General features: G+C 43.7%; 1 protein-coding gene across 2 annotated transcripts in view; it reads right to left on the minus strand.

Annotated features, from left to right (window-relative positions):
- NPC1 (NPC intracellular cholesterol transporter 1) overlaps positions 1-21,460 on the minus strand; it is a 54,259-nt gene that overhangs the window by 19,215 nt on the left and 13,584 nt on the right. The window contains exons 2-9 of one of the 2 annotated variants that reach the window (XM_019465549.2): positions 18,398-18,520; positions 17,336-17,442; positions 14,663-14,838; positions 7,165-7,332; positions 6,331-6,580; positions 4,423-4,496; positions 3,523-3,893; positions 1,824-2,050 (exon numbers count right to left, since the gene is read on the minus strand). In XM_019465549.2, coding sequence (XP_019321094.2) covers positions 1,824-2,050; positions 3,523-3,893; positions 4,423-4,496; positions 6,331-6,580; positions 7,165-7,332; positions 14,663-14,838; positions 17,336-17,442; positions 18,398-18,520 — 1,496 coding nt within the window. Of the gene's footprint in view, positions 1-1,823; positions 2,051-3,522; positions 3,945-4,422; positions 4,497-6,330; positions 6,581-7,164; positions 7,333-14,662; positions 14,839-17,335; positions 17,443-18,397; positions 18,521-21,460 lie in introns of both variants that reach the window. The other variant, XM_053902505.1, reaches the window with a different exon arrangement.

Consider the following 21,460-nt stretch of genomic DNA (forward strand, 5'->3'; position numbering starts at 1 on the left):
GGTGGCAAAGCAGAAGAAGGGTCTGGATATGGGAAAGAAAGGGGAGGAAGAGCCCTCAGACCAGTCAGGAGGTCTGTGCAAGGGCCCAGACGAGGGTAGTGCAGTGGAGGAACCAGCATCTCAGGACACATCCTAAGCCAGAACTCTGCTGGGCACTTGTTCAGATTCTCACATATAACCCGAACCATGGCCCTTCTGAGCCCACAGCTGATGGGCTCAGACCCTAAGGGGTCAGATCCCCTGCTTGGAGCAAACAGGCTACGTGGACACAGCCAGAGGCCAAGTCCCATTGTCCCATACATCGGGCTTGGGAGCTCATCCAGAAGGTTAAAATCCATAAGAATTATGTGAGGCAGGTAAGGATGGGGAAGGATGCAGATACAGCCTCAAGCTGACACAGGTGCCATCACACGACACGGGGGTATGGGGACAGTAGATCTGTGCTTGGTTCTGGGTGCACCGGGTGTGCCGTTCCTGCAGGACCTCTAGGGCAGAAGCCCACGTAGAGCTGGAGGGTAAGGAGGGAGGTGAGAGCGGGAGACACAGAAGGGCAACCACGCAGCACACAGAGCCACACGTAGGAGCGAAATGGCCCAAGGAGCGCTTCTGCACTGATCTGAACCACACCCTGCCTCAGACTAAACACAAGCCTTACGCACCTCCCTCCCTGTCAAAATTTTGTTGACTTTCATTTTGTAAGACCGGAAGTAAACAGCTTTTTCCTTTAAATATAAAAACCGAACAAGTTTCACTTTTTTTTCCAGTTGTCAAATTGCCCATGGCCACCCTATACCATCCACCCTGTGGAGAATGGGAGTGCCCTTACTGTTTTACAGGGAGAGCTCAGATTTTTAGAGGCGAGCTCCTTGAAACAGAGCAAACCGGGCTTAATCGGCTGAAGAGTCACACCCCAGTAGCCTAAGTAGAACTGAAGGCCACCAAACCAGACCAGATATCAAAGTAGCTGGCTCCTGAGATGGGGTTAGCTGACAGCACACTCAAAAGTGACAAGGAATAATTTCTCTGTCCCTGCAGTGACAAAACAGCCACGGTGATTGTCTGGCTGAACACCGGTCTCCAGGCCGGGTCAGGGCCTGCAGGGACAGCAGGCCCACCAGTGCAGACTGCTCTCCCTGCTAGGGGCACAGGTCACCAAAGCACAGATGCTCTGTGACCAGTGCACATGACAAATGCCGCCTGCCCAGCTAGACGTGCCTCCAGCGGGAAGCAGATTCAGTGCTCTCCAATCTGAACTGCACACCAATCCTGCCCTCACTTCTCAAGGGGACACTGCATTTTCAAAAACAATCTGACATCGTGGTAGTTTATAGTTGCAAGACCAGAAAAAGCACTGGAGGCTTCTATTCTTGTACTGTGAGACCAGTGGCGGTGTGGCATGTGGTTTCCAAATCAGGCATGAGTGAAAGGCCGTTCCTCGATTATACATCATGAATGCTCCATGAGCGCTCCCACCCCAGGGCCTTTGTGCTTGCTGCCTGTCTACTCGGAACACTTTTCCCTCTGATAATCACAGGCTCCCTCCTTTCCTTTCTGTCTGTGCAGGTCTCCACTCTACCTAAAGTAGCACGCCCCCACTGCCCTCCATCTCCTCGTCGGGCTTAATTTCTCCAGAGCTCTCCTCTCCACCTGGCATCAGGGCAGGTATCTATTCGTTGTCGGTCTCCCTCCATCAGAGCATGCGCTTCGCAGGGCAGGTCCCGCTGCTTGCTCACGGCTAGGCCTCTGGCACCTACAACTGTGTGCAGCAACAGCAAGTGCTCGCGGGCTGGTGGGCCGAATGAGGACCGTCTCCCGCCACGTACCGTACACAGTATAGCAAGTGTGTGTGGTAATCTGCATACACAAAGAAGTCATCTCCTATTTCATGGTCCAGCATGGAATGGCTGTTCTGGAAGTAATTTAACACGCTCAGAATGGTGCAGTTCTTGTTATAGGGTGAGAGGGGGGCCACGCAGATGTCTTGAAGTGTCACAGTCTCATTGTTATAAGATGCAGTGATATTTTCGATGGCAGTTTGTAAGTCAAGAACCTGAAAGAAGATTTTAAAAATAAACAAACCCAGAAACACATTGGATTTCTCTCAGATTGTGACTGTTATTGCCCTGACAGGTGAGAAGATAAAAAGTATTTGCAGAGGGGCGTCTGGGTGGCTCAGTCGGTTAAGTGTCCGAGTTTGGCTCAGGTCATGAATCTCACAGGCTCAGGGGTCCAAGCCTGCATGAGGCTCTGTGCTGACAGCTCAGAGCCTGGAGCCTACTTAGGATTCTGTCTCCCTTCCTCTCCATCCCTCCCCTACTCATGCTCGCTCTCTCAAAAATAAAATAAACATTAAAAAAAATTTTTTTTAAAGTTATTGGCGGAAAATCCTTCCTCACACAAGGGAGAGGACTAAGACGTGCTATGGTAAAATACCTGATGACACCAAAGGCCCACTCTTAAAAGACAGCAGCTGGGATGGAGACCCTCCTGAGAGGTGTCCAGAGAGACAGGGAGGCGACCCCAATACCAGGACAGATCTCAGGGCAGGATACATGCACATCTCGCATTCTGCCCTTCTGCAGCAATAACAACAGGGCCGCAGAGGGGAGACCGGGGCAATCTGCCTGGTTCTCTCGACACACCCTCTTACTAACAAAATACCACCTACTGCCTTGTGCTATACTAGGATTATTTATGTATATCCCTGGGGTTCCCAACAGAGACTACATTCCTGGAGGTAAATGACTACGTTGTGCTTCTTTTGCAACAAGCTGAGAAAAAGAAACACAGGGTTACTCAGTGGAGAAAAGATTTTGTTCATGTCTTGAGACCATTTTGATGTTTTTCAAGATACCAGACTTTCTGTAGGCAAGAGCAATATTTAAAGGAAAAATCATGCGATTGAGCAACTGTTCATTAAAAAAATAGGCAGGATGCCAATTATTCACAGACAGAGTTCTCCAGGTCAAGTGTGACAAGGGAGAACGGGAAGGGTTAAAGGCCTCTGTAAGAGAATGGGATGGATCTCATTCCGAATGCACCTCCTACCAAACGCAGGCCGGGGGCCTACCTTCCGGAAATGACAAATTCATTCCTGCAGCGGCAGACCAGCAGTAGCTCCTGCCTCGGTCCCCAGCACAGTGTTAGAGAGGCTTCATTCCTTTGGGTCCTGGCACATTACTTTTCAATTGCCAAGGGAAAAATTTAATAAGTTCCTAAGTAAATTATAAATACATTCTGCTTCAACAGAGAAATGCTCCTCTCAGTTTCAAGAAGCAACACCTGCCATATGAAGGAAATATAAAAGCAGTCTACAGTAAAATTTTCAGGAAGTTCAACATCCACCATTCACTTTCTTGAAAAATAAATGAAAAGCATCTTTACCTTTTTACTGTTGAAATTTTCAAGATATACCGCCACATTCAGCCCCAACCCCATGTCAAGTAGAACCGGTCAATATGTCAAAGCCAGAAAACAAACCACCCGGCTTCCCAGAACGGATTTCTGCTCACAGCACGTTACCTGGTGCAAGATCGCAAGGTCAAGCGGAGGTCCGAAGGGCACATCGGATCCTGAGGGGTACGGCTGGTAAGTGTGTGCACTGGTGTGGGGGGCCTGGATGATGAGCTGCTCCGTGCGGAAGAAAGGCCCAAAGTGTGTGTCAAAGTACTCTTTCTCGAGGCGCGCCTGGCTGCTGGGAGCTGACCACAGGTCAACTGGATTGGTCGTGACCCGCACAAACACCAGGCCTGAAGAACAGGCGGCAATGAAGGCCAGGGAGAAGATGATGATGGGGCCCGGGTTTCGGACGCAGAAAGAGCCCCACTGTGAGAAGAGCCGCCTCAGATAGCCCTCAAATGCCGCACCAAGCGCGTCGCAGCAGGACGCCTCCCCTGGAAGAGCGGGAGAGGAAGGGAGGGTGGAGGTTAAGAGCCAAGCCATTCCTGAAAGTCGGAACAGGGAAAGCGTTAGCTACTACCACAGGGGCTGGGAATAGTGTCCGCACAGGGATGGCACAAGATCCGCCTCCCTCCCGTCGCACACCCTCAGCACCTATCTGCTCAGGAAGCCACCTTCCTTGCCTGCCCACGGTGATGGCGCCTACCACCCACCCCACAGAGGAGCGATGCTCACACAAAAGCAAAGTTCTCTGAGCACTCTGTCCAAGGCACTTCCCATCCACCTTTGTGGCTATGCCTGCCCCTTCACAGCTGTTACCCCAGTCCCTAATTATCCTCGGTTCCGATCTGCCACCCTGACTAGACTGCTACTACCACAAGGGCAAAGACCTGTCTGTGTTGGTCACGGCCATGTCCTCGACACCAGCACAGTGTCTGTCCCAGAACAGCGCATCAACATTTTCTGAGGAAACGTGCACTCATGCAAACATAATCCTAACCATTTGAGTACAACAGTGCCTACCTCTGTCATTGGCATTTACAGAGAAAGCTATGTTGCTATCAATGGGGGTGTACTCGGAGACAAAATAGCGTTTTCTGAAAAACAAAAGCACATAAGCAGTATTAGTGGATATTTGACGTGATGAGGCTGTTCCTCTGATAGTCCTGTAGACACTATTAAAAGCTCACTTCTTCATCCTATTTCCTTCTTGCCTAATCGCCTCCTTCTTCCCCCAGGTTCCCTTGCTCTAGGTCGTCCTGCTCACCAGTCTCAGGAGAAAATTTAAGACGGTATTAAAAACAAGTTGATAAAGGGTAATTTCACCTTGCAGCCTTCATTTAGATTTAAAACTTCAGGTCCTTTAGAAACACAGTGAGCACTAGGGCGACTGGGTGGCTCAGTTAAGCGTCCGACTTTGGCTCAGGTCATGACTTCACGGTTCATGAGTGCGAGCCCTGAGTCGGGCTCTGTGCTGACAGCTCGGAGCCTGGAGCCTGCTTCGGATTCTGTGTCTCTCTCTCTCTCTGCCCCTCCCCCCGCTCACGCTGTCTCTCAGTGAACACAGTGAACACTGCTGTGCAGCAGCAATGGGCACACCTGGCGCCTGGAGCATCACTCTAACATCAGTCTCCAATACAAGGAACCAGGGATCCTTGCAGAAGAGGTGGATTCCAGGGCTGGCGCGAGGAAAATACCAGATGAGCCTGGAGCATTTTGTGATTCCAGGAAATAAGAAAGGCAAGGGCACGTTAAAAAACAAAACAAAAACAAAAAACAGAGGCGTAGGGACCATGATGTAAATGTAACTGAATAAATAAGTAGAGCAAGAGGGATAACGGTCTATACAGAATAAGTGTAATTAGTAAATGAAGAAGAAATGAGGGAACTATAAAATCAACAATCATTACTAGGCAAACACCACAGTAGTAGCTGCAGATAAGATCCCCCAGTGGAGGCTAAAATCAGGGGGTGACAGCTTTAGGAGAAACAAGGTATTAGAGTTCTGACCCATCTCTCCTAAGATATCTATCAATTCCAAAGGGAGAAACAGTAACTTTATGGTAGAGAAATGCAGCAGAGACCCCCTTTATCAAGTGATCAAGGTTAACATTACCAGGGAAGAGACATACTGAGATCAGGTACGAGTGATACGTATGATACACTGAGAAGGACACATCAATTCTGTGATAATCTTGTCAGAAACACATAACCTCAACCTAATGAGAAAATGTCAGCTAAAGCTAAGTGGAGGGACATTCTACAAAATAACTGGCCAGTATGTATCGAAAGTGTCAAGGCCATAAAAGAAATGGAAAGACCGAGGACCTGTCACAGACCAGGGGAGGGTGGTAAACAAAAAGTGGGCGTGGAGTGGGGTACAAAAACAGAACAAGGGTGTCAGAGGAAGAGATGGTGGTATCTGAATAAAGTTTGTGGCTTAGCTAATCATACCATACCATTATTTTCGTGGTTTTGATAATTACACAGTATGGCTGACATAAGCTATAACATTAGGGGAAGCTGGGTAAAGGATACATATGAACTTCTATTTTTTGCACCTTCCTGGTAAGTCTAACATTATTTCAAAACAAGTTAAAGAAAATGTACTATCCTAATCAAGGTGCAAATATGTAAAAGGATTATAAGCACTGCATTGAATTAGATTTGAATCAGATTCAGCTCCTCCTACTTTCTGTTAAAGAATGTGTGGTTAATGCACAGTGCTTTAAATCACTCATCATTTTGAACAAATCAATGAAACCAACTTCACGATCTAACCAGGCCTCTGATTGTTTACCAGTTGAAAGCCAAAAGCAATTCATGGAGACTGGTATTCACGTGATATTTGTTTCCTGGTTTAGTTAAGCTGGAAGTACCACTTGAATAATCTTGCTCTTCTTGCCCTGGGGAATAAACAAAACTGCTCACCTGTAGCACCACAAAGCAAAAAATGCTCCAAAAAACACAAGCAAAAATGCCATGTAGGTGATCCACATGATGACATACATGGCGTCCAGGCCCAAGATTCTCCAGGGCACAGGAGGCGGTGGGGGCTGGGGCTTTGGGCCACAAACAATTGAGCAGTCCTGGCAGCTGCACGGCCCGGTGACTTCGTCCACAGACTCGTCACAGCCCTTGGTGGCATTGTTCATGGGCTCCATCCCATGGGTTGGAAGATCTGCGGGGAGGATGGGGTTGAGTAAATATCTCAATAAAAAAACTACAAAGCTCGTATTAAATTATATTTGAACCTAGTGATAAGCACACTGACATTCAGAGCATGACCATAAAAGTAAAAAGGACTGGAGGTTTCTGGCTGATCAAATAGTGTGTTGCTGCTTAGTCCCGTAAAATTTTAAGTTACTTCAAGTAATTTTGGGCACAAGGTTTGTTGCTGAGACCAGAGTGCCCCACATTCCAAGGGAAATCTCCACTGAGGAGACAGTCTAACATTATTCCAGAGCTCCTAAAAAGGCCTTTGTAATGCTTCAGTCTTTTTTTTAAAAAGAAAAGAAACAAAACAAAAACCCAGGCTCATTCATTCTTTCAATGAGGCAGCAATACCGGAAGGCAGTTCCTCCTCCTCCATCCTCCCTGCCAGCCCCCTAAATTAACCAGGGGCAGGGGAAATGTTCTAGTTACCTCTCTCACTGGAGGGAAAGTCCAGGAACCAGTTATCTGAATTTGTTTACCTTCCTATTGTAGATTAAGGTTCCTGGGCTTTAAAACCACATCATAAATACACCAAACTTGGGAGTCTACCTGAAAAAATGGGTGTGATGGTGAAAGGTGCCTGGCCGTTGTCCTTATTGAACATGTACTCAATCCAGTTAGTGGCATTGCAGGCTTCGGCGTCCTTCCCACACAGCAGTCCCAGGGCTTTGTCATTACTGGAGGGGGCCTCCACGTCCCGGCAGGCATTGTACATGGCTGGCAGAGGAAGAAGGCAAAAGTACCGAACACCATGCTCAGAAGACCTTCCGAAAGGCCTCTCAAATGCGAATTTAGCCATAAACACTGCACTCCAAAGCCACGGGCTGGTAGGAGGGACAGTAAACACTAAGGGCAGGAGTGGAGACTCACCACTCTGCAAGTAACATGCTGGGCTAGATTCCAAGTAACTTAAACATAAAAGCAAACAAGAAAGGCATACATCACCCCCACGTAGCTCACAGTAGCTGGGAGAAGTATTACCACCACTGGAGAGAAGAAGGGACTAAGGCTGAGGAAGGAGAAGTAAGAACCTTAGTGTCTCTTCAGTCAATGAAGCTGGTTCCAGAAATCTGGGGTAGGAAACTTATACAGCTGAAGAGTTTGGAACTTATACGGGAAAACTGTTTTTAGAGGAGAGGTCACATATGAATGAACCTAATACTAGTCGCTCTCTTGGCTTTATTTTAGTACATATAAAGACAACACACAAAATAAGAATACTGTGACACTTTGCACATAAAAAAGTAGTAGTAATGGATCCCATATTAACATTCATTAACCAGTCCCTACTGTAGAGGCCGCTTTCAGACAAACAGGCTTGAGCAATGGAATGTAGAAAAGGCCCATCAGCTGACCCACCTCAAAATATCCACAGGCCCTAACTAACCAATGGGCTACTTGCAGCTGAGCACAGTTACCCAAAAAGGGAGAATTCCAGGGGCACCTGGGTGGCTCAGTCAGTTAAGCTTCCAACTCTTGGTTTTGGCTCAGGTCATGATCTCAGGGTTTGGTTCATGAGTTTGAGCCCTGCTTGGGAATTCTCTCTCTCTCCCTTTCTCTTCCCCTCCCTGACTTATGCTCTCTCGCGCTCTCTCAAAATAAATAAATAAACTTAAAAAAAAAAAAAGGGGAGAATTCCGTATATCGCTATGCCTCCACCTCCTCCCTCTTTAAGAACAGCCTCCACCCACTACCTCACTGCAGACAGCTTCTGTCTGTCCTGCCCACCACTCCCTTGTGGCGTATTCAATAAACTTCGCCTTTGTTCTGCCTCACGTGAATTCTCTCACCTTCCCAGCCACGGGTTGCCAGCCTATCATCACCCTACATTTGGGGGCCCCCATCCAATGGAGAGATACCTCATTTAGATACCACACCTACTTGTTACAAACTTCTTTGGATCTTCTTCCCTAAACTTTAAAGAGACACTGATAAATTCACCATGTTTAACCCTCACTCTTGAAAGGCAGTTCAGATAGAATGACTTCTTTAGAATTAGGGTTATTCTATTGCCTTCTGGCCTCTATCACTGCTGGTAAGAAAATCTCCAACTGGCATTCTTTTGAAATGATTTGTATCTTTTTTCTACTTATTTTTAAGACACTTGTCTTTGGAGTTTTATAGTTTTTTTTTTAGTTAAAAAAAATTTTTTTTTAATGTTTATTTTTGAGACAGAGAGAGACAGAGCATGAATAGGGGAGGGGCAGACAGAGAGAGAGACACAGAATCTGAAGCAGGCTCCAGGCTCCAAGCTGTCAGCACAGAGACCGACGCAGGGCTGGAACTCGCAGGCCGTGAGATCATGACCTGAGCTGAAGTCGAATGCTTAACCGACTGAGCCACCCAGGTGTCCCGAGTTTTATAGTTTTTCTATGCTGTATTTACACATGGATTTTAACAGCTTTACTGAGATATAATTACATACCATACAATTCAACCATTTGAAGTTCCAATTTAATGGATTTTAGCCCATTCACAGATAGGTGCAACCATCGCCACAGTCAATTTTAGAACATTTTCATCACCTTAAAGAATCTCTGTACTCTTTAGCTAATCCTCCCTCATCTCTCCCCGCCCCCCCCCCCCCCAAGCCCTAAGCAACCATTAATTTATTTCTGTCTCTATAGTACATTTGCTTACTTTGGACATTTCATATAAACGGAATCCTATAATATGTAATCTTTTGTGGCTAGCTTCTTCCACTTAGCATGATGGTTTCAAGGTCCATCCACATTGTAGCATGTATCATTCCTTTTTGTGGTGGCATAATATTCTGCTGTACGAATATACCACATTTGTTTATCTATAAATCAGCTGATGGATATCTGGACTGTTTCTACCTTTTGGCTATTAAGAACAATGCTCCTATAAATGTTTGGTTACAGTTTTTGTGTGGACATACGCTTTTACTTCTCTTGTGAATGGAATGGCTGTGTCATATGGTAACCCTATGCTTAATTCTTTCAAGAACCGTCAGACTGTTTTCCAAAGCGACTGCATCTTTTTACATTTCTACTGGCAGTGTATGAGGGCTCTAATTTCTCCACATCCTCCTGACACTTGTTACCTGACCTTTTGCTTCTAGCTGTCCTGATGGGTGTGAAGTGGTATCCCAACTGTGGTTTTGATTTGCATTTCTCTGTTGACTAACGATTTTGAGCATCTTTTCATGTGCGTATTGGCCATTTGTATAACATCCTTGGAGAAATGTCTGTTCGGATCATTTTCCCATTTTAAATTGGGTTATCTATTATTGAGTTGTGACAGTTCTTTATATATTCTAGATACAAGATTTTTAATGATTAAATAATTTGCAAATATTTTTGTCTTTTCTTGATGGTGCCCTTTGAAGCACAAAACTCTGTTTTGATCATGTCCCAACATATCTGTTTTTCTTTTGTTGCTCATGTTTTTGGTGTCATATCTAAGAATCCATTTTCAAATCTGAGGTCATGGTTTATTCCTATGTTTTCTTCTAAGTGTTTTCAGGTTTTGGCTCTTATATTTAGGTTTTTGACCCATTTTAGTTTTTGTTTATGGTGTGAGGTAAGGATTTAACTTCATCCTTTCCCATGTGGCTACTGTTTCCCCAGCACCATTTGTTGAAAAGACTATTCTTTCCCCATTGAATGGACTTGGCATCCTTGTCAAAAATCAGATGACCACAGATATATAGGTCTAAGTTGTATCTCATTGTCCTATATGTTTATCTTTATTCAGTACCACACTGTCTTGATTTTCACCAGCTGGTAGTAAATTTTGAAATTGGGAAGTATGAGTCCTTCTATTTTGTTCTTCTTCAGGATTGTCTTGGCTATTCTGGGTCCCTTGAAATTACATGAATCTTGGAATCAGCCTATCAATTTCTACAAAGAAGCAAGTTGGGATTCTGACAGGGATTGCACTGAATCTGTACATCAATATGGGAAGTACTGTCATCTTAACATTTTTAAGTTTTCTGATCCATCAACATGGAGTATCTTTCCATTTACTAAGATCCTTTCTTTTAATGATGTTTTACAGTTTAATGGTGATGAGTGTAAGTTTTACACTTCTTGTTAAATCCTAGTCATTTTATTCTTCTTGATACTATTGTAAATGGAATTTTCTTAGTTTCACTTCCAGACTGTCCACTGCATATGAAGACATACAACTGATTTTTGTGTATTTTCTTTCTTTTTAATTTACCTGGCTTCAAGATTAATTTTTCTGCCCCTAAGTCTAAGGATTCATCTCTCTTCCAATCTGGAAAACCCTTGGCCATTATCTTTTTACTTATTGTTTCTCCCCAACTTTCTTCCTTCTCTGGAGCTCTTCACATTATCCCACATGTCATTTCTTTAATGATTCCAGATTGTCATAACTCTACACTATTTTCTAAGTAATTCTCTCATATCTTCCAGCTCACTATTTGGTTTTCAGGTTTTTATTTTATTAAATATTTTAAGCATACAGAAAATATGGAGAATAATACAATTCTCATTTATTTAGCACCCAGCTATATTAATCTTATTTTTCATTTGCCCCAACATTAAAAAAAACCAAATGCTACAGATACAGTTGAAGTCCCCTGAATACCCTTACTTAGGAATACATTCCCTTGCTTAAGGTAAAACCACAACCCTAAATTTGATGTTTATCTTTCCCATGCATATTTGTATACTTTCATGATATACTGTATACATAGATATGTAGTAGTGTTTAATATAAACAACATACTACATCTATCCTGTGACATTTTCAATTTTTCAAGTACTTCAAGTCAGTGATGTAACTAATTCGTTTTAACAGTTTTAAATATTCCATTATAGATTATGACTATGCTCCAAATATATTTATCCATTCTTCTCTTAATCAGCATTTAGTGCCCCAATTTAGTTAATTTATTAATGGACTTTTTATTTAAAAAAAATTTTTTTTAATGTTTATTTCTGAGAGTGAGAGAGACAGACAGAGAGAGAGAGAGAGAGAGAGAGTGTGCGCACACATGCACACACACACAGGAGACAGAGGGGCAGAGAGAGAGGGAGACACAGAATCCAAAGCAGGCTGCAGGTTCTGTGCTGACAGCTCAGAGCTTGAACTCGTGAACTGCGACATCATGACCTGAGCCGAGGTCAGACACCCAACTGACTGAGCCACCCAGCCGCCCCTATTAATGGCCTTTTTAAAGAGGAGTTTTAGGTTCACAGTAAAATTGAGCAGATGGTATAGAGAACTCCCACACACCTCCTGCCTCAACACAAGCACCTCATTACTATCAACAGCACCAGAGTATATATATATTTGTTACAGCTGATGAACCTATAATGACACATCATTGTCATTCAAAGTCCACAGTTTATTTCAAGGTTCACAGTAGGTGTTGTACATTCAATGAGTTTTGGCAAATGCATAATGACTCATACCCACTATTATAGTATTAAACAATAGTCTCCCTGTCCTTAATATCCGCTGTGCTCCTCCTTTCTTCCCCTAGTACCTGGTAACCATTGATCATTTTACTATCTCCATAGTTTTGCCTCTTCCAGAATATAATAAACCTGGAATCATACAGTATGTAGGTTTTCCAGATTCACTTCTTTCACTTAGTAATATAGATTTAACATTCCTCCATGTCATTTCATGGCTTGATGGCTCATTTCTTTTTAATGCTGAAGGATATTCCATTGTCTGGGTGTACCCCAGTTTATTTACCTACTGAAGGACATCTTGGTGTGAATTATGAATAATGCTGCTACAACATGCATGTAAGGGTTTTTATGTGGACATACGTTTTCAATGCTTTGGGGTAAATGCCAAAAACCATGATTGCTGGATCATATGGTTAAGAGCATTTTTAGTTTTCTAAGAAATTGCCAAACTGTCTTCCAAAGTGGCTGAACCATTTTGCATTCCCAGCAGAAATGAATTAGAGTTTCTGTGGCTCCACATCCTCACCAGCATTTGGTGGTGTTAGTGTTCTGGATTTTGGCCATTTTAACAGGTGCGTAGTGGTATTTCACTGTTGTTTTAATCGGGAATTCCCTAATAACATACAATGTTGAGCATCTTTTCATTTGTTTATTTGCCATCCATTATCTTCTTTGGTAAGGTGTCTGATCAGGATTTGTGTCCACTTTTCAATCAGGCTATTCATTTTCTTATTATTGAGTTTTACGAGTTCTTCATTTATTTTGGGGTCTGTGGGTGGCTCAGTCGGTTAGGTGTCCGACTTCAGTTCAGGTCATGATCTCACAGCTCATGGGTTCGAGCCTCGTGTTGGGCTCTGTGATGACAGTCCTGAGTCTGAAGCCTGCTTCAGACTCTGTGTCTTCCTCTCTCTGCCCTCCTCTGCTCGGGCTCTCTCTCTCAAATATAAACAAACATTAAAAAAAAAAAAAAGTCCTTCATATATTTTGTTAAGAGTCCTTCATGAGATGTGTCTTCTGCAAGTATCTTCTCCCAGTTTGTGCTTGTCTTTTCATTCTCCTGATGTCACCAATTTTTGACGACCACAAAAGTGCCACAATGAATGTTCTTATATGGTTCTTTGTTTATGTGCATTAGGAGTTTCTCTAGGGCAGGCATCTATGTAAGTGGAATTTCTGGAATGAGGGTATATTCATCCTCAACTTTACCAGGTAGTGCAGAACGGGTTTCAAACACTCCTATTAAGTTATGGTTGCCAATGGTGCAGTATATTAGCATTCCTATTGCTTGAACATCCTACCAAATCTGGAATTGACCAATTTTTACATTTGTGCCTATCTGATGTGTGAAATGGCAGCTCACTGTTTTAATCTGTGTTTCAGTGACTGTTCTAGATACTGTTTATAAATCTTTTCACTTATGATTTCTGCTTTTCCTCTAGTCTAGAACACTTCCTTATCTTAAAGTCGTAAATATATTCTGTATTTACTTCTAAAAATGTCCAAGATTAGGATTTTTAATCTATACACCTTTAGTACGATATACAAAGATAAAAATTAGATGATCAATTTTACCACACCATGTATATACTAGTCCACCCTTCCTTTAATGATTTGTAACAACACACCTGTTATATATCAATTTTCAATAAGCATGGTTCTGTTTCTAGACAGATGATCTCTCTTCATACAGTCAGGATGCTTCTTATGTCATATCTTTTGGTAGATTTATTCCTACATAGCTTATTTTATTGGTTTTGTGATGGAGACAATCTTTTAATTAATTGTTTTAACTAACATTAATTTATATTTCATTATTTTTTATTATTTACATTTTCTATTAAATTTTTGGTTACATTTTTAAGTGATCATTACAATTAAATCTGTATGTTGTTCTTATATGATGAATTCTTATTCTCTTATTTTGTAGATGTTCTTGGGCACATTCTTTATTCAGTGGTGTTGAATCTGCTATTTATATTTCAGTTCATTTAAGTGGCTTTTTCTTATTAAAAGAGCCAGCTGGTTTTAATTCTAATCTTTTCATTCTTTTCCCCTTGTGTTCTATTCTTTCAGGACTCTTTCAATTCAATCATTTTCTACAAACACTAGATGGTCTTTCTCATACTATCCTATGATTTCTAGTTGTTATGGATCCTTTTCCCTACTGTGGTATCTGTTTACTCTCCCTTACAGTGATGTATGTCTTGAGTCAAATCTCCCCTCCTGCTTCCCTTCTTCATTTCCACCCTTCCACACTCTCCCCTCAGTTTTGCAATTAACTCATGAAGTTACACAATTCATGTCCACTAGAAATAAAGTTCTAATGGCTTCTATGATATACAGAAAAGTAAACTTGCACACACTAAAAATTTCCATGTGGGAACTTACAGTTAGGAAGGGATTAAGCAAATACTTCAAAAAAGATTGTTTTATAGGTTGTAGCTCAAGTCTTAGATACACGCTAAGCAACAAGTCGCATTTCATGGCCAATGGAATTTATAACTGTCATTTTCACACAGCTGACAACAAAAAGGAACAACCTGACCCAGTATCCTGATGCCAAATGTAATAATAAAGGAATAATTAAAAGCTTACTCACCCCCACCCCCCACCCCCCCAAAAAGTTTACTCACCATTGGCAAAACTCTCTCCAATGTAGTACTGTAATTCTTTTACATTTGTTTTAGTCTGGTTTGTAACAGGATCAACATAATCTTCAGTTGCTGTAACATTCAGAAACTGACTTTGCCGAGGGCTACACGTCAGCTCGCAAAACAGGTTCATTAGGTTATAGAAACAGGATGGACATCTAAAGAGAAAGTAAACTATATTGTCTGATCTCACAGATAACAGGGCCAGCAAAAAAAGATGATATACAACAAAGAATATTTTAAATTTATTATAAAGTGACAAGTAAATTATCTAAGAACCTCTTAAACCCAGCAATTCTACACCTAAAATCTTGTGTTAAAATAAAGATGTCTCTTTAAAAACTGCCCTAATTACTACACATATGTTGTCCAGGTGCAATTTCAGAAAGACAAAAATGCTTCTCTGAATTCTGTGCTTTGCAATTTATAGACATGTTTTCTTTGTCTTGAACTAAGGGGACTTAGAAGCATCATGGGGACAATTCTAATTAAGAAGAAAAACAAGGGAAGGGTGCCTGGGTGGCTCAGTCAGTTAAGAGTCAGACCGGCTCAGGTCATGATCTTGTGGTTCATGGGTTTGAGCCCCGCGTCGGGCTCTGTGCTGACAGCTAGGAGCCTGGAGCCTGCTTTAGATTCTGTGTCTCCCTCTCTTTCAGCCCCTCCCCATCTCGTGCTCTGTCTCTCTCAAAAAAATGAACCTTAAAAAAAAAGTTTTTTTTAAAAAGAAGAAAAACAAGGGGAAAACGAGATTCACGCATTAGAATTTTCATCTTGCTACTGAAGGGCTTTCTTTAAGGTAATCCCCTGACCCTCTCTAAACACAAGAGGATTTCCCTGTGACTTGAGAAGAAGGCATAAGAACAGCAGTGGTGTTCTCTGGCTGCATGGGTTGCAGAAACACACAGGTTCTCATGAGGACCACAAGCTGCTGTCTTGTGTCTGCTTGTGTCTGCTGTCCTTCAGGTTCAACGTTTAAGCTTCTAACGGTGACTTGTTAGGTGGGAGAACTCTCTCCCCAGTTTGGTTCACTTCTATTTGCAAAAGCTACAGCTTCATTAGACCTGCATTCTCGCTGCACAACCAGTCGAGATGACCCTCAACTCCGATCTGGTCCAGGTGCCCACGTGACACGGAACAGGGAAGGTGGTCCCAGCCTTCAAAGCCCCTGGTCTAGTAAGGGAGCAGACACGCACACTGACCTGCTCTCAGGAGTCCCGTGCTTTACTGTGACAAGAACGAGAACCACAATTACACCATTCTAACACACACTACTCCCGGGGTGCCCAGATTTCTACCATGTTCTGTGAATCACAAACCTCTTTGCATGTTACTACGTTTAATCTCCACGATCAATTCTGGCAGCTGCACGTGTTAGCTTCTCATTATTTTCTGTTATAAACAGAGCTGACAACACGGGGAAATCTGGTTATCTTTTGATCTCGGTTATTTTTACGTCCATAATGCCTCACCTAGGGTAGGTGCTAAACAAATGTACTTTGACTGAATGATGGCTGCAACCTGCTCCATCACCATCCACTGGCCTTCCACAGGGTATGCTGGTCCAATTAGATTCTCCACTGTTTCATCTATTATTATAGGGTACGCTGTCCTGGAAGAACAGTTTAGGGATGGTTTTCCACTCTGTGTTGTCAGTTTAAACCTCTGGGAAGATGCAGGGTTTTCTCAGAGGATGTGGACCGCCCTGTCACCTACAGTGGTATGTGCATAGAGAAGCATCGCCCCCTCTTCCTATGTCCTTTATCAGGGTGCTTCAGTGTGAAAAATTTAGGAAGAGACCATGATGTGCTGTTCTACAGACCACCACCAGCTTGTTCTTTTGCACATTTGAGAACCGCTGAGTGAGCTCAGAGAAGAACACCTATTATGCAACCCTTTTCATGGCCCTGGTCATAGAGAACAGAACAGACTGGACAAAGAACTGATGTTGACAAAACCTCCCAGCTCTGCCAGAACAATCGTGTTAACAGCTATCAAAGGCCAGCTCTAGGGAAGACTGGGACTCTAGCATCTCAGGACACTGCAGGAAGAGAGAACCACATCATCTAGGGGTGGGGCGGAGAGGGAGGTGATGCAGAGGACCGCACGGAGGAGGGTCTCGGGTCACAGACCTGGCAGCACCACCAGAAACTCTCCTCCCCACAGTGCCCAGAGGCTCGAGTATGAAAAGACCAAGTCCCTTGGGTGAGGACATCTCAGAGGAAGCCCCACATTAGTTCTGCGTGTAACTAGGAAGAGAACTAAATCTGGTAACTATTATTTTATCGAGAAATTGTCCTTTATTTCTGAGAAGTCATAAGATTGCTTTCTTGAAATAAAATGAAAACCAACTTTTAAAAGGAAATCAGTAGGGGCGCCTTAGTAGCTCGGTCGGTTAAGTGTCCAGCTTTATCTCCAGTCATGATCCCAGGTCGAGCCCCGCACTGGGCTCTGGGCTGACAGCTCAGAGCCTGGAGCCTGCTTCGGATTCCGTGTCTCCCTCTCTCTCTCTGCCCTTCCCCTGCTTGTGCTCTGTCTCTCAAAAATGAATAAACGTTAAAAAAAATTTTTTTTTTAAGGAAATCAGGACGTCACTAGTTAACAAGTGCTCAAAATCTACTATTTTTTTTTTTGTTGTTTGCCAGGTGGTCAACCTACCTGGACAGAAACTGTAGAGGCAGCTGCAGGTTGTCTTTCAGTGTCCGGAGCTGCTGCACATCGCAACAAAGACTGACGTTGTCAAAGAAGAATCCTGGACAGAGCTCCTTTTGGGTGAGAAAGCATGGTTATCAGAGCAGCAAAGTCAAATCAGGACACACATTACTCAATAAGGCAATTTTACTCACATAGTCCTTTATAGGTATAGAAGGGTAAGAAATGTGTTTGCAAAGTTCTTGCAGAATTCTTTTACAGGGCTATCAATTTTACTATTTATAAATGAGGGAGTCACAAAAGTAGAAGCAGTACAGTTATTTCAAATCTTTTTCCTATTTGGAAGCTCCCTTCCCTCCATGACAACCAGTTTGATCTCTTTAGTTTTCTGTTCAGGTTTAGCCCAAATGCTACTGACTACTTCCATTAGTCATGACAGAGAAAGTCAGAGGTCTTTAACAATTCTCACGAAAGTACCAAGTCAGTCGAGGAGACCCGCCACATGGCAACTTGATTTTACATTACCGAGGCCTCTAAAACCAGACTTTTCCCCTCTAAAACCAGATTTTTCCAGTTCGTTTCTAATATCCCTGTGTATCAGGAAAGGTAAACAAGGCAACAGAGAACAGAATCCTGGTAGCAACCAAAGTTCACAGGCTCTGGATGGAAAACGGGGGAATCACTAAAATAAACAGGACAAGGGAGTCAGAGCCACTTAGCAGCCCAGCCTGCCTGAGTCCTGAAATCCAGGAACGGAAAAAAAGCTAACTTCTAGTATATTTTCAAGAAGCTGAAAAGAGCAACATTTGCGGTACCAAGGTCAGTCCCTAAATAGTAACTTGTTATGTGGAAACTACAACTATGAGAAAGGCATAAAGTGAGTCCCAAAGAAATCAAGCCTCCGGGAGTTATGTTATCTTCTGTGCTATTGTGTGCCCCAGATAAGCGTTTGGGGTAAGATTTAAACCTGTTAGTTTCAGCCCCACCTCTCAGTGATATTTACAGTGTAGTTACAGAGGATCTCCGATTAGCATTTTGTGTTCCCAGTGCCCAAGATAACAAACTTACCTCCACTAAGTCATACCCATCCTTCGGCAAGGGTTTTGGTGGCCCTGAATATTTGCAGTTGTACCTCTTATCTCCAGATGCAATTCCACACTCTCCATACCAGATGCAAGACTGTGCCAACACCTACAGACAGAGTCCACACAAAACTCAGTTCATCAGGGTCCCAAAGGTAATGGAAATTTCAACAGCGAAAAGCACCCATTCAAACACTATTACAAAACCTTCCAACGTTACCTGCAAAAGGAAGTGACAGCAAGAGGCACTGGTTAGCTTAATGTTTGGGGAAATATTAATTAAAATTGACAAGATGTCTAAAATGGGCTTGCCAAGTCAGTCAGCAAAGGAGGTAATAGAAATTACTTATTTACACAATTCCTAGTTCCTGCTAGTTTATTGTCAATGAAAGGAAGCTATAGTTCCATGTAAAGATCACTAAGAACCAGTGTAGAGGAAAGAAAGCAAGATAGTATGTGAGTCTGCAATTTTTAAGGCACCATTTTTGCACATCTGCATAAGAAACTACATAAGCTCCAAATAATGAAAGAACATTTCCATACGTATTTAGGTTGATTCACATCAGCCCATCAATGAGTAACATGAAAAGCAAAGCCAAACCCTCCAATAAACCCTAAGAAAGAATCCTCGAGGTTTAAGTAGAAAGCAAAGAATGTGCTAGCTCTAAGGACAACCACCTCAGCAATCTTAAAAGAAAAATAAAGATTTCTCAAGAGCCACTCATATTTCCCGCGTGAGAGTCACCAGGCTGTCTGAAAACTCAGAAGGGGAGGAGGGTGCAGCGTGAATCATCACGTCAGCACAGCCACGGAGATCCACCACACTGGCCAGGGCCACAGGCCTGCAAGGCCTTGCAATCATCCGTCCCGTGGGGAAATAGAGGCCATCAAGTAGCAACTGTGACTCTCAAGATACCTCCTGGAAAAGCCATTAAAAGAAATCTGAATAGAAGAGTGAATTCTCTCCAGCGGCAGTGGCACGTGACCAACATGTATGCAAGGAGGTCAGTCAGTCTGTGTTGATCCTCAGCATCAAGATACAAATCCCATCACAGGCCCTTGAGGCTCTAAAAACATGAAAGGAAACAGGCAGGAGGTTGGGGTGTGTATGTGTGGGGAATCAAAGGGGTCAAGATTACTTTGAACTCATTTCTCAGGTATTTTCAAACAGAAATTATGACTTACTCTTTTCTGTATTCATTACAAGTCATATGTTTAGGCCATAAGGGAGGGAAATGATACAAATGAGGAAGTGACAAGTATTCAACAATGCCACATATCAAACCTTTGGCAAGAAGCTGCAAAATTCCGCCACTGTTTTTGTTTAAAAAGAATCGCAATTATTTATTTCCATGAACCTAGCGATTCCAGGGAAAGTGCTCCTCTTTCCAAAATTCTAGTTTTCTGACTAAAAGGAAATTATCCATCTACTGAAGTCTGAAAAGGCAAAAAAGCTGAGGAGGTGGCATAACTGCTGACATGACATGTAATTTAAACACAAGTGGCCCCGCCCCAGACTGCACAGAATTCTCAACACAGCCAAAGGGCAAGCAGGTCCAAGCCTGGGCACTCTGGCAAGTCACCCGCCAGAGTGACAGAAGGCCAGTCGACAAACGCAACTCTGGCATGACTAACAGGAAGAGGGTCTGGAGTCTCAGTTCCCTTTCCTCAGTGCTCAATGTTACGAAAGGAAATAAAGACTCAGCACAATGTGCTTCCCAGTCATCCTTCATAATGCCCGCCTTTATCTCAAGGTTGTTTCCATCCCTGGGGTAGAAGAGGGGTGGGGCAGGGGGGTGGGAGGAGGTCAGGAGTCCTGGGTTCTGATCCTCAGAGCTCACGAGGCTCTCAGTCAATGTGCCTGCTGGGCCTGCCTGCAGCTGGAGGTTACTGAAACCGTGTTGAGCAGTTCTGCTCCCTGTGAACAGCAGCTCATAACCCCTGCCCATCTCACAGGTTTGGTGTGAAGATCGGATAAGGGAATTTATGTGGAAGTACTTAGTGAACTGTAAAGCTATACAATCAAATGCAAGGGATCATTATTGTCTTCCAACTCTTTGGGACCTCAGCAAAGAGTACCTGAAGTAAAACACCTGAAATAAAACACCTAGATTTCTTTGGGCCCAGGAAAACTGTGTTTGACTCCATGCTAACAGATTTGCTTCCCAAAGTCATCCTGCCTCTGGAGGCAGCCCAGGCCAGTGGGGCCCAAAGGCACTCGCAAGCCATTTACTTGTGCGGCAGGCACGGTTTCAACTGTTCTTCATTTTTTAACCCAATTCATCCTCACAAGTTGATGAGGGAAGTGCAGTTATACCCATTTTACAGTTGAGAAAACAGAGGCACAGAGAGGCTAATTTGCCCAGGAGTGGCAGAGTTAGGATTCAAACTGGAACATTCTAGTTTCCAGAAACAGACTCTCAGTAAAATATAATTGCCTGCATAATTAAGGTCCTCACTCTAGCACCACACCCTCTCCCGATCCCACCCTGTGCAAGGCACGGTCAGGTGTGCACTCACTCACACAGCTGAGCCGGTGGGGGAGCCCTCTTTTCCACCTCAGCTCCCTCTCGCCTCACCTACAGCTGAAAGCGAGAGCCGCCGGCCCAGCTGGTGCCGCGCTCCTCAGCCTCCCGGGGGACCTCCACCGCCTGACCCCTCTCTTCCACATTCTCAACCTCATCTCTCTGTGCATCCCTTCACCTGCTCCTGCCAATAAACGCTCCTCCGGTATCATTCTCCCTCTTGGTCAAATGACCCCAGTTTCTCTCCAGCTGCCCTTCCAGTTACCTGCCTGACATCCCAGGTGCCCCAGGTGCTCCAAAGGACACCAATCTTTCCTCCTCCACCAATCTCTCTTCATGGGGTTTCAAAGCCCCAGGTACCTCCTGGGGAAGTTCCCAGTGAGGTGCAGTTTCTGGCACCCCTTCCTTGCCATGCAGACTGCCTTGCCGCCTCCTCTGCAGACCTCAGCACGTCCCTTAGGCACAGCTGCCAGGTGGGCTCTTCCTGAGCCGAGGCTCCAAAGCTCTCTGATGCTCAGAAGCCT

The sequence above is a fragment of the Panthera pardus genome, unplaced genomic scaffold (genome assembly GCF_024362965.1).
Source record: "Panthera pardus isolate Hobbes unplaced genomic scaffold, ASM2436296v1 HiC_scaffold_15, whole genome shotgun sequence".
NCBI lineage: Eukaryota > Metazoa > Chordata > Mammalia > Carnivora > Felidae > Panthera > Panthera pardus.